This window comes from Formica exsecta, unplaced genomic scaffold, assembly GCF_003651465.1.
Source record: "Formica exsecta isolate Colony F162 unplaced genomic scaffold, ASM365146v1 scaffold72, whole genome shotgun sequence".
Classification (NCBI taxonomy): Eukaryota; Metazoa; Arthropoda; class Insecta; order Hymenoptera; family Formicidae; genus Formica; species Formica exsecta.
Genome location: NW_021853485.1, coordinates 6,550,902 through 6,564,359, shown reverse-complemented (window position 1 = coordinate 6,564,359; position 13,458 = coordinate 6,550,902). Strand labels below are relative to the sequence as shown.

Here is a 13,458-nt window from a genome sequence, read left to right as displayed (position 1 = left end):
GTAGGGAAGGCAGAGATAAGGAATTGATTAATATCATAAATAAAAAATAATAAATTAAATTTCTTTTGCTTACCCCATGGCTGCTCTCCGCTATCGTCCAATGCTTCCCCAGGCTTCTTCCTTTTCCTCTCAGGTTGTCGGATAAATAGTTCGTTACGTTCATGCACTGCATCTACTTACGAAAAAACGATAATGACGATCGCGCGCGAATCTGCGGCACGATAAAAACGTACGCACGTAACACTTTGTACGGCACTCCCGATTTTAAGACGCGACGAACTATCCGCGACACAATGAGAATAAACGGACGACATTTTTCACGGCACTCCCGAATTCCGCGATCACGAAGCAATATTCAATAATCGATAAAAAAAAGAGAATATCGACGGAACGGGTCTTAAAAGCCTTAAGAAACTGTTAAAAAACCGCTTGGGTACTTAGCTTCCCCTTCAGGATAAACCTTCCAGGTACTGAGCCCTCCCACCAACGTCAAGGTGTACCCATTGGGAGGGTTTCACCGGCAAAAAGCCGACGATGTGATATATGTGTGCTTTAAAAAGACGAGTATTCAAAGAAGCTTTGAAAAGCGGAAAAATTTCGAAAATCACGCGACCAATTTCACAGCGATATTATACCTACTTCGGCAATATTACTTATTCTTCTCTTTGCACACTTTTGCGCTACAACAAAAACAAATTATGCTTCCATGTTTTAAAGGAATTAATATTTCATATTATAAGTGACAATTATTTATATAAAAAAATCGTCTGAGAGTATAGTCGCTATGCCAAATATGTTCGCGTATTAGAATCGAATAAATCTCGCGAAATATATATAGCGCTTCAATAAATTATAGATTGCTAAACGCCGTATCTATATTACACAGTTAATGAATATTGAAATATGAATTAATTACGACCGTACTTATTGCTTAAACGCATCACGATATCGCTCGACTCGGAGTCGATCTGTTTCGTATACGCGGCGTTATACTTTCTTTCTTTTTAATAGCCACTTCTGATCTAGGGTGTGGTCAGATTATTCCGGCCAACAACTGGTAAAGAGTAATAAATGATGAGTAGTAAAAAAAAATCCTCTTTAGAAGAGAAGAAAATTAAAAAATAAGATCCGAATAAAGGACACACGCATAATGTGTCAGAACGCGTCCGTTTCCATCCGCGGGCGGCAACGAACTATGCGGCGTTATATTCTATTACTAAACGGAGAAAAACAAGAATGTTGACAAGTTCACCGTTCACCATGCGACACGACGTGATTGATACAAGTCGAGTGGATGTAAATAAACATAGTTGTATATACAGTTTCCTTACTGAGATTATTTATATATAACTATAGTCTCTCTCCCAAAACATTTTTTTACTTTTTTACTTCCTCTCGCAAATATACACATACACATACATCACTTTCAAAAGTCTCTAAATTTATTTAAAATTAAGAAGGGAGTGTCAAGCCAATTACAGTCTCGAACAGAGTTCAGCATCACGTGCTTCGCTGCTTAGCCGTATAATGTGTGGTTTGTAGCGACAATCTCTTTGCATCCTGGTTTCGTATCGTGGATCGGGATACAGAACCGGAGAGGCATAAATGCGCGTGTATACGAATGCGTATTCATGCCGCGCGATGTATGTATATGTCTGTATCCTCCGCAGGAGACCTTGACAGGTCGGGCGCTGGGTATAGCTACGCGGCGCCGCGGTTTGCTCGTATATCTCGACCCACGCAAAAACATTCGTTAGTAAGCGATCTCTAAAATGGATACCTTAATGTAGCATTCGCAAACATTATTATAGCTCCGCGACTCCGCTTTTCCCCGGTTCTCTCGCTCATGCAAATAGAACTACTTTATTTGCGTCTCTTCGCGATCCCGCCGCCCCGCTCGACCCCATTTTATCACGGCTTCAAAGAAAATTTTCTGCGTTACATTAACCGATATGGAAACCACCATGAATATGCTCAGAGATTACTCTCGTGGCATTCTCGCAATTCGGTAACAAATCTAGACTGCTCGCATAAAAAAAAATTGCATCAAAGATACGGCGATGATATAAAAATTCATAAATGGAATAAAAATACTAGAAAAACAATAACGATCGATGTTCAATACACATTATATAATGTTAAATATTAAAGCTAATTTATATAATTATCGTCAGTAAAATATTCGTATAATTATATAAAACTCCATAATTTTTATTCATAGCATATAATCGATTTTCTTTCTTTCTCTCTCTCTCTCTCTAAGATCGTTAACGGCATACAAACTATCGAAATTAGTTTACTTTCAATTTAGCGAATCGATCCGTCATACGATAGTTTAGAAAATTTACAGAAAACAACGGTGGGTGGTAACATAAAACGATAAGATGAAAAGCGATGCATCAGAGTTGACTAACAAGTCGTAATATAATACAAACAGGAATAAGCTAAGAAAAGAAGAGAGAGAATGAAAAAGAAAGAATCGTAGAAATACAGGAAGAGATTCAAACAACTGTACCTAGAAACTATAAAAATATCATACATATTTCGATGAATTATTATGATTTTCAAGATTGATTCAATATTTCACAACAACAAAAAAAAACGAATAGCGGAATATCAGTTGATTAAGTTGTAGCAGAATGAAAACAGAAATAAACCAAGAAAAAGAATTAAATAGAAAAAGAGATCCTGTTATATACAAAATTCATATTTATGAAAACTTTTTGGCGCATTATCGTGTATTATTTTATGATTCATCAAGATCGATCCAGCAACGTTTAAAAAGGAATTAAAAAGCGTCTATCGTAATATAGAGCGATGAGACGAAGAACATCGCGCCAATTGACTAAGTTGTAATATAATGCAAACAAAGATAAAACGAGAGAGAAATTTAGAGAAAGAAGAGAAAGACAGATAGAGAGGGAGAACGAGTCGACAGTGGCGAGCAGTAGCTGGTCGACTGACAGCGCCCAAAGAATTAGTATCTTGTATCTGGCGAAGAGCGCTACAAATCATTTGGGGAGGCTGTCAAGCATACCTCGAGCTCACTTCCCCTGCCTTCTCTCTCTTTCTCTCTCTCTCTCACTTTCTCTTTCTTACTCTGGGCGTTGTGTTCTCTTCATCTCTCTCTCTCTTTCTCTCTTCGATGCTGCGCCAACGATCTTGGAACAGGGGCGCACCTCTTCCTCTATTTCTCTCTTCGGTTTTTTCCTCCTCTCTCTCTCGTTTGTTTGCATCTCTTTCTTGCTCGCGACAGAAAGAGCGGGAAGATCAAAGGACGCCGGCGCCATCGATGCCGCTAATGATATGCGACCCGCTGCTGCCGGGCAAACTGGAAACTTGAGGACACAAAATTTGGACTCCCCCGAAACAAACCGCCGCGGAAGATTCTTCCCAGCAGTTCCTTCTTGAGATACAAGTCAACCTATTGAATAAAGAGCGAAAATACCGATAGAGGTTAAGTGTGCACCGGCGACACTGTATATTTTAACATTTCCATTCTCCTAGTTAATATTTCGAGAATGAAATTTCATCATAAATCTCTCTTATTCTTTAATTATAATTTTTATCTTTGAAAAACTGATACCATTCCTCCCCTTTCTTTTTCCTGATGTTTCCGCTACCCATATTTGCAAACTTTGAACAATGAACGACTGACATAAGATTTTCGCGCGGTGACGCGTACAAGTTTTCGCGAGTTAATTTGCATTCGGCACGCGTACGCACGGAACCTTTCATACCGTTGGTATAATTCAACGTTACAGTTTTCTCTCTCGTGCATGGTGCCGAAAGGCATGACGGAGTCCACCATTTCAATCGCTTAGGTTCGCGCGAATTACCGCCTCCGGCCTTTTACGGCACATCAAAGGGACAGGGGACCCGTAAAGGAGCGCGCGGCTGTCTTAACATATTCGAATCCCAAGGCATCTCTCTCCTTCTTCCCGTAACTCTCCCCCTTTCGCTCTCGTTCTTGTTCGCCACCTTCGCCCTACGCACCGTGCAAAAGCGACCCGTTGCTCCTCGAGGAGGCATATGGAAGGTGTTTGACGTGCTTGCAATTCGAGGAGAGAACGCGAGGCGATTGATCCCTAAAAGCCCCGGAGATAAACTCACGCTCGTGTTTTTTTCGCTCGGGAAGAAATATCTCTCGAGGAGAGCACTGCGTGCGCGCGCGAATAAAGCGTTTATTCAGACGGAGATGCGCCATATTGACGTGAAATTTTTCTCTCAACGCCCCATATGCCGGTTATTTACTCACCTGCCAGCAAAACATCTTAATTTACTAGAGAGATTTTTAATATCGTGCAAATAGACACATTTGGAGAGAAAGATACATATAAAAATACCATCAATAATAAACTAATTAATAAACTTGATCTCCAAAAAACTGTTTTTCATTGAAAATTCTTAGTAATAATAAAATCACATAAAATTTAAGAGATTAAAAGTATCCTTGATACATTTTCTCATATAATAGCTCAGATTAACTACGCATTCGATTAATTACGCGAGTGCCTTCGCTTTTTGTTTCAGGTAGCGATTAAGATAATAGATGTCGAGCAAGGCAAGAAGGATTACGTGATGAAGAACCTGACGAGGGAGGCGAAGGTGCTGTCAATGCTACAGCATCCAAGCATCGTGAGACTATACGAAACTATCCGGGTGAGTGAGAAACGCTTTAGGGTGCAAACAATTCAGAGAATTTCGACGATTGATCAAATCTCTTTACTCTAATTGACCGCGTCGAAAGTTTAATCGTGTCCTTAATAACAAGAATGATTCACCACGGTCGATCAACAAGATTCAGTCGCGACGTCCATTGTACTTTCGTATAACGATCTATTCATTCCCCGTCGAAAGGGAACTATCCCTCTCGTAGATTCTACGCTTCTTCGATCATGTCTCACTCTCACCCGGTATATGACGTTCGTCAGAGCTCCGTGACAAATCGCGAGTATCCTGAAATTTCGTCAGTATCGGAGTCCGTTAACGTCATCCGAGAGATGATCCATCTTTCTGAATTTAATTAAACACGCCATTTAGCTAAATTTATGAACCTGCCCGGATGCGTATCAAAAGTAGAAGAGCTTTTCACCCCTTTAACTGTCTTACTTCGCGATAAACTTGGGGTTCGAACGAAAATTGAGGTTCGAAATAAATTCTCATGATCTCGATTTTTGAGTCTTTCAGCTTTATTACTGATACAAATAAATACTGAAACTGGATATATGATTTTTTGATGAATTCAAATTTCGATACCGCAGGCGCATCAATAGTGTTTATTCGTAACAATGAAGAGTATGTTTTTTTTCATATTCGTGACAAACATCGGAAATTGATTTCACCGACATTATATCGATTTCAATTCGCGAGTGTAAACTCGGAAAATAATTTCTTTATGCTGCAATTCTTTCCGCGCCAATGTAAAAAAAAAAAAAAAATCTAGACCGGCATCATTAATGTGCGGCACTATCGTACGTGACCCGGCTGTTACACGCGCGAACGTTGAAAATCCAACACGCAGATTCGCATACACACACGCACATATACACACGTGCACGCATGCAAACGTACGTACATGATAAAGGTGTATCCGAGCGAGAGGAAAAAAGCCAGGGAGAGAGGATTCTCGTATGCTTGTACGACGTAATTGAATTCATGTGTGGGACGTCGATATCAGAGGCTCCACCGGCGACGCAGCATCGCGCACCTCGTTTACTCTGAAAATTTTGTTAGTCCGCGCGCTCGCTCGTCACGATCGAGTTACGGGGACGAGGGTGTAGTGTACGCGCCGGGAAAGATAAAGTACGTAGAAAAATATGACGGGAAAACGCACGCGACCGGCGAGATAACCCGGCTGCGCGGGATTCGAGAATTTCGGAGCTCTGCGAAATATTTCAGCACGAGATGAACGGGCAGCTCGGGGGCGACCGACCCATGTTCGACTCCGGGGAGACGTGTGTAAAATTTTTCAAGCCAGAATACTGCTGCCGGAATCGTTTCTTGCATATGATAGCCGGTGCATCTTCCCTTCAAGAGCAACGCGACTAGAAAATTTATGAATTTTTTGCAATTTGCTTGTAAAATCTGTCTTCCCCCGATTCTTATCAATCTACGAAATCATCAAACAAAATCCTCATCAAATCTACGACATTTGCATTAATCTAATTCTCAATTTATCGCGATTACATAGAGCATGCATTTTTTTCATATCTATGTAGAACCGCTTTTTGAAAGAACAGGAAATTTTTACGTTTCGTAATAATCAACAGGCAATATTTTCCAGTATTTCAAACACGAGTAAACATGCAATAGGATGTGATATTCGCGGAAAAAGGATTCATTTCCGCGAGCTTTCATAAACGGACGAACGAGTTTCGAGATGGCATCGTTCGATTTTTTTCTCTCGATAAAAATGATTTTATAGTCTTGCAGATGATATTACTTTCTCCATACGTTTATAAAACGCGTGGATAGAAGAGTGCGTCTTGTTTTATTTAAGCTTTCCATCGAGGGGAAAGAGCTATTGGCGATGAGAAAGCTCGCACCTGACGGCAAATATGCTAATATCGAGACGAGACTTCGCCTCGTCTTCCTCGCCGTCGCCAAATTGGCTATATATGACGTCGCCTTATATCTCATTTCCACGTCGTAATCTTTACGATGGTAAAGGCGCGTTTATAGGGTGCCCGGCATGTATTTCGACTGCCGATTTTGCTAGATTCTTCGAAGCATCTGCGCCTGCATGCACAGATCGTAAAGTATATCTATTTTCCAAACAACTGGCTTTTCTTAGGGTCGTCTGCAAGTGACGTGGCTGCGTGACAATAGCAATCGATGACGAAAACGTGTTACCGACGATGCTGCATACGGCTAATAGAGTATGCACACATACAAAATGGCTACTCTCTCTTGTATTAATTATTGATAGACTTCGGATTTTGATAGCATGACAGTCAACGCGCAAACGCGCTTACCGCAAGTTTCCGCATTTCCATATTTATGAATAATTTATTCCGGTTGAATGTAGAGTTCTCATGCTGCCCTTTTGATTTAATATAAAAATTCGTGAATTCAATTTACATATATGCGAATACTTAATTCTGTTACAATCAGTTGTTTTATTATATGTATATCAGTGAAAAGATCATTAAACAAAGAGAGGAAATTACATAAATATGGTGAAACAAAAAATACGTAAAGTATACTTTCCAATATATATGATATACGAAACGCGCAGTGTGATAAAAATTTCAGTTTACTGTAAATTCATGGCAGGACATAACGTACCAGAACAACAAAATTTCATTCTCAGCGAGGACAATGGGTCGGTGATCATTTTTTATGTCGTAAAGCTGCGTTATTGCAAGCGCATTTTCCGATACCCAACATTTTAGGCAAAGCCGTGACGTTTACGGGTTATCGATGTTTCCGATGTTTCTAGTGGCTAGATTGTTTATTTTATTGCCCATCGTATACAGAAATTCAAAATTATCGTTCATTTTTACGAGACGAATTGATATAAAAAGCAGCGCTCTTACTTATTTATTTCAAATAATATTAATATTAATCGTGTGTTGTATATCGTGACACCATTAATATATTCAATTTTCTATTTAAAAATTAAAATCACAAGTATCTACATATAAAAATTATTCTAAACTCATTGTTCTACCCAGCTAAACTCAAGGCTTAATTATTTATTAAATCATTGTTGCAGTTGTATCAAAAGAGAGAAAATAGCTTCAATTAAATTATTTATTTGCAGATATGTAATAAATAATAAATTACAAGATGGGATATATCTTTTTCTGAATCGCTCTGTATATAATAGGAAAAGGCGCACGTGCCTGTCGATTTTTACGAAGATGCATGCTCGGCCGTCAGCGCGTTACTCATGCTCGGGATATTGGAGGAAAGCCGCTTTAAGCGCCAATTAAGGTCATTATTGTCGGCCTACAGCGGCTGTAAACGCACCGTTCGCGCGATTTTATGTCGGTACCAATGTTACGAGCCGATGAATCGCATAGGACTCGCCTGTTACTGGCATCCAACGACGCTAGTCGTTTCTTTCATTTAGGGGATGAAATCGCTATAAAAATGAACGCGTCGACAACCACATCTGCAGTGTGCTATTACAAGGATTTCGAGTTGCCTCGTTGGAGCAATATGACGTCATCTTAAATAATAATATTGCAGAGATTTGCCAGAAATGTTTCGTACAAGAACGCTTTTATTTCGTCATAAAAGAAATAGGCAGTTTGAACGCAAACGCGTAAGAAAAAAATGATATATTAAAAAACTAACGCCTGGAGAATTTGCCACGACAGTTTGTGCTTAGTCTGTAAATAGTTTTTAGCGAAAGACGAAATGTTTTAAACAGATCAATGGAAACGATTTAGAGATCCCGCGATACCACAATCTAAGAATGTGTGTATGTTAAATTTAAGCTAAAGGAAAGTCTGCTTTAAATTTCGCTCAAGATCTCATATAACCGATGCACACCTTTTTGGCACGAGCTGAGCGAGCGACATACGTTTCTTGTTTTGCTCGGAGAAAGAAATGAATTCCACGTTTGGCACTCTTTTCCTATCGCCGTCGTTTACATATGTTGAATTTACGTTCCTATTTTACCCATACTCGGTGATATATCGAAATCGTGAATCTCACGTCCCACCCGGTGATTTCGACTTCGACTTGATTCGGTTGGCAAGCGCCGGTCGTATCAACGAATATCCCCGCCAAAACGAAACGGCGATTTTTGCCAAGCGAGATAGAGCAGCATCTTTCGCGAATTGACTTGACAAGTGGTCTCTGTACTTTCAGAGAAGTTCTCCTTTGGTTTCTATTGGTTAAGTTCTCCCCCGGCCGTGCCGAATAAAGCTTGTCGCGTAAAGCTTAAATCAAGTGAAACGATATTTTTCAGCGACTTGTTTCCCAACTACTCTCCCCCTGGCAATCAAAATAATTTTCTAGTAAGTAAAGAGCTCGTGACACAATTTTATATCTCAACAATATTTTATTTGTATAAAAAATTATCAGATTCTATGTAAAATGTGTATATACGCTAATATATTTCTTATTATAAATATATTTCAATAAAAATTTTTAAAAGTGTAATACAATTTTTTGTTATATTTTATTACTTTTTTTAACTAAAAAAATATATGTAACACACACGCAAGATAGAGTTAAATTACTAAAACTTATTATAAATCCTCGGAGCAACTAATGTGATACCCAGCGAGGAGGATTAGAGATCTCGTTTCATCTGACTTTGCGATTAACATTCGATTCCTGGTACGCGCATGCGATATTCATTCGGCTCGCGCGATTCATGCGATTTATGATTAAAACAGTCGGGCCACGCCGATGTGTCCAACCTCGAGGAATGAAATAATCATCGACGCCCGGAGAACACCGACTCGCCATTTGACCGGGTGCGGCTCCGAATCCGCTCCGACCGTAATTCGTCGGTCACGTGCGGCCCCGTCGACGTTGCTGCATGCATATCGTTGCATTAAAGTAATCGCTTAATCGACGAGGTCCACGCTCGTGTCTCGCGAGCGCGCGCAAAATTTGGGAAACGCTTTCTCGATAATTACGATGCGCCTCCGCTTCGCTGCATTTTAAATACGCGCGATCAATTTCGCGCGACCGGTCTCGACTCTCATCAGCTCGTTGCTTGTTGCTCCATTTTCACGAGCGCGGCGACTAAAATGTATGACCGTACTTCAGCGGTAAACCGCACGAACCAAAAAGATGAGAAACGCGATATGTTAGCGGCATTTAATAAATTTGAAACGTGTCATCGTGAATCATACTTTGCAAGCTCTGTTTCTTTTTGTAATTTGTTGCTGAAGTATAAGAAATTTCAATCTACAACACTCGCAAGATATCGAAAGAGATCATCCAAGTGTTATTAATATAAAAAAAAAAAAAAAAAAAAAAAAAAAAAACGATTGTATGGAGAATCTCACCGTATAATTATATGCAAATATAATTCATGTATTCTACGAATTTACAAATTGCTGTTTTATGAGTTTGGTATGCTCGGTATAATTTTCATGTGAATTTAGATTTCTATAAAATATAACGTGAAACAAAGCATCCAAGAAGCTATGAATCTAAAAAATCCAAGAAATTGCGGGATATCCTGTGTTGTTGTATCTCCTGGATCTTTACGATACTTCACGCTATCGATGCGGATCGATAACGATTTAATTTAACGCCTGCTTACAGTGCGGATCCGTGTACTATCTCGTGACGGAACTCGCGACCGGCGGCGACCTGTGCACGCACATTAAGGAGCAGCCGGCCGGTAAACTGGACGAGAACACGGCGAGGCTCTATGCCAGACAGCTGGTCGCCGCTCTCAAGCACATGCACTCGAAAGGAGTCGTTCACCGGTGAGTCACTCGCGTTTTAGCCACGCTGTGCGCGAATTTTCGAGCTGTGTTCGCGACTGGTCCATTCCAACAGATTTCTTACAGTACTCTATATCTAATAATAAAATATAGGAACAACTTGCGAAAAAACTCGAATTTTTTCTTGTAAATCGAAAACTTAATTCAAAGCCATATAAAAATTTTGATTCGGGAATTTCAAGAGAATATAATATTATTATAATATAAATTTATGCTAAAAGGAAAACACTACTCTAATTTTTGATCCGAGATCAAGCGACAGGAAGCGAAGATATTTCATAAAAGAAAAACACCACTATGTATATGTATATGTGTGTTATATTACGTGACGGCCGTGTTAAAATAGCGGATGGTATAAATCGGCCTTAAGATGCAACAATCTCACGAGGATCTGCCGGGCGCGCGATCGTTTACCCTCCACGCGTTTATCCTCCACGGTCTAATAATATTCAACCGCACGATGTGTCGTGTCTTTTTTTTCCAGTTCGCCGCGGTGATGTACGGCGTTGGCCGGCCGTATCGCTTTAATAAAGAAATCGTCCGACATATTACGCACGAGGGAGCGCTTGTGTGAGATCGCGACCCTGGAGAATCCGAGACACACCGTCTCGTGCGATCGCGCGGTGTCGATAACCACGCGCGTTCCTGTTTATTACGAGCGGAATTACACTCGCGAGGATACTCACTTGCGCTTCCTCGACCGAGGATGTTTCCCATCGTCGGCCGCATCGACGATTAAAAGCGGCTTCCTGAATTAATTAACCGGCAAGTTCTTCATGCGGATTGCGCGTGAGCTAATTTTGTTAACCGTTCAAATTTATCGCAGCTTAAACGATATCTATTTATATCTTGTAACTGGAAATTATCTTGAACGTGCTCGAGCGAAATGTTGTTCAAGCCTCCCTATATCTTGCTTTGATATAAAAAGTTAGCGGTATAATCTATAAAATTGAAATAGAAGGGAAAACGAGAGTTATCATTTATCGCCCCTATTTCTCATCACCTATCATATTATTTTCATATCACATTTCATATCAGCATATATTGCAAAACGCGCATGTAAAACAAGATTGCTAAATCGAAATCGCACGGATCATTTTTTACATTCCCGACGCGCATTGATATATAGGGTGTCCCAATTACACATTACGGCAATTCTCTCTAATCATTAATAGATATTAAATTCATAAAAATGACCATTATTTCAGCATCGAGATTTTTTATAGCTGAAAAATGATTTCACGGATACATATCATAGACGCAAATTTGTATACATTTAAAATATCCAATGATTCCAGACACATTGTATATCGCGCGTGCATTAGCATCACCGGCGTGGAAAGACGCGTGTCGCAATATTTCGGCAGGCGTCGCGACGTCGTATGCATCATCCAGATAGGGGGACCGGTTGATTTTCAACACATTTATGAAGAAGGCGTCGCGACGCTTCCCTCGCGATGAAGAAAGCGTAATGATGCACGCACGTGACGCGCTACGACAAGGGCTAATAGTTTGCTCTCATTGCTCGCGAAGGATCAGCGAATATAAAGTAGTCGGCAATATGGCGTACATCTCGCGACAGTTTGTTTTCGTTGAAAATGTATAGTCTCAATTTAAAAAAAGACATCAAAAATATAAAAAAGAACACGCCAAGTATATTTTCCTCTTTAGGCAAAATAACATCTTTACAAAAATGATATTAAAGAGATAGATCGAATAATAGTTCTTTACAAAAAAAAAAACAGAATTTAACAAATAGCCTAATCAAAATAATAGTTCTTTACAATAACATCATTAAAAAAGAAATATAAATTAATAGTACGAAAAATTATTGAAATTAAACAAAAGAGTTCAAGTATATTTAAAAACTTTGCAAAAATAGTATTTTTATTATGACCGAAAAAGCCTGCTACTCCGATAAAGGATACGCTGTAACGTCGCTGTCACGGAATTGTATTACTGTTTTATACTTGGCGCGAGACGCTACCTAGTCTCTTGATTTCGGATGATAGATCGTCGCTCTCTCACAGGCTCGCACGTCAGCTAAGGGTAACAGACGAGGAGGGAAAGATGGAAAGGGTGTCGGACCGGCAAGGGATCTTGCGAGGAGGGTTAGGAAAATCGCTATAAGCGATCGCTTAACCCCTCGAGAGATTAGCCCGTTTCTCCAGCTGCGAGAGAAAGAGAGAGGTAGTTGTTTGCTGCTAATGGGAATGGAGAAGATTCGGTGCTAAGGATAGTTAACGATCACTGCTCGCGGATGCGTTCCTTTTTGCGAACCGCGTTACGTGTATATCGTTAGATTAAGACAAACGGAATCAAAAGCTATTTTGACTCTTTCTCTGATCAAGTTTCTCTGTTCTGTATGAGACAAGTGATATCTCTGATATTCTCGATTAAAATTTCCTTCAATTGCTTAATCGAATTATAAACAACAATTCATCACAAATGTTACACTGAAATTAAAGATGTTTACGCAGAACGCTTCTATCTTCGCAAGAAAGATACCGAGAAAAACTGATAAATGATAACAAAGCGGAATTGCGCCATCGTTAATCTTCGAATAAAGAATTAAATTGTTTGTTTCCTTTCGCCCGCGCTATTGTCATATATCGTCGCATATCCCTTCAATAGATTCTTCGCGGCTTTTCTTGACGAAGGAAAATCGTGAGAAAGGGGAAAAGAGGGGAAAGGAGAGCCTCCTTTATACAGCGCTTTCTCTTCACCCAGGATCATCGAACATCCACAGGCTCACGTTTTAATTCCGATGAACACCTCCCGATTTGCTCCAGTATTATTCGCTGGACAAAACCTTGAGACGAGAATAGGATTACAATTTACTCGTGCTGTATCCCGTCGAAAAAAGAGAGAAAGAAATAGTTCCGATATATCCAGCGAAAGCCGCCTTACGTATTTATCGATGCTTTTACTTACGCGGGAAAACCAGTCCCGACAAGTAGTAAGGGTAAACGGTAAAGCTGTAAATCAGTACCGCTGCCGGACGTGAACGATAGTTGACAGAATTAGTAAC

At 39.9% G+C, this 13,458-nt stretch overlaps 2 protein-coding genes across 2 annotated transcripts in view; one reads left to right on the top strand and one right to left on the bottom strand.

Annotated features, from left to right (window-relative positions):
- The window catches only part of LOC115243653, a 199,849-nt gene extending 199,374 nt beyond the window's left edge, over positions 1–475 (bottom strand). The window contains exon 1 of the mRNA XM_029820796.1: positions 74–475. Within this exon, the coding sequence (XP_029676656.1) occupies positions 74–172 (99 nt within the window). The 5' untranslated portion in view covers positions 173–475. The remainder of the gene's footprint in view (positions 1–73) is intronic.
- A 761-nt stretch (positions 476–1,236) lies between these two features.
- The window catches only part of LOC115243652 (hormonally up-regulated neu tumor-associated kinase homolog B-like), a 39,422-nt gene continuing 27,200 nt past the window's right edge, over positions 1,237–13,458 (top strand). Inside the window, exons 1-3 of the mRNA XM_029820794.1 lie at positions 1,237–1,296; positions 4,534–4,662; positions 10,243–10,409. Of these exons, the coding sequence (XP_029676654.1) occupies positions 1,237–1,296; positions 4,534–4,662; positions 10,243–10,409 (356 nt within the window). The remainder of the gene's footprint in view (positions 1,297–4,533; positions 4,663–10,242; positions 10,410–13,458) is intronic.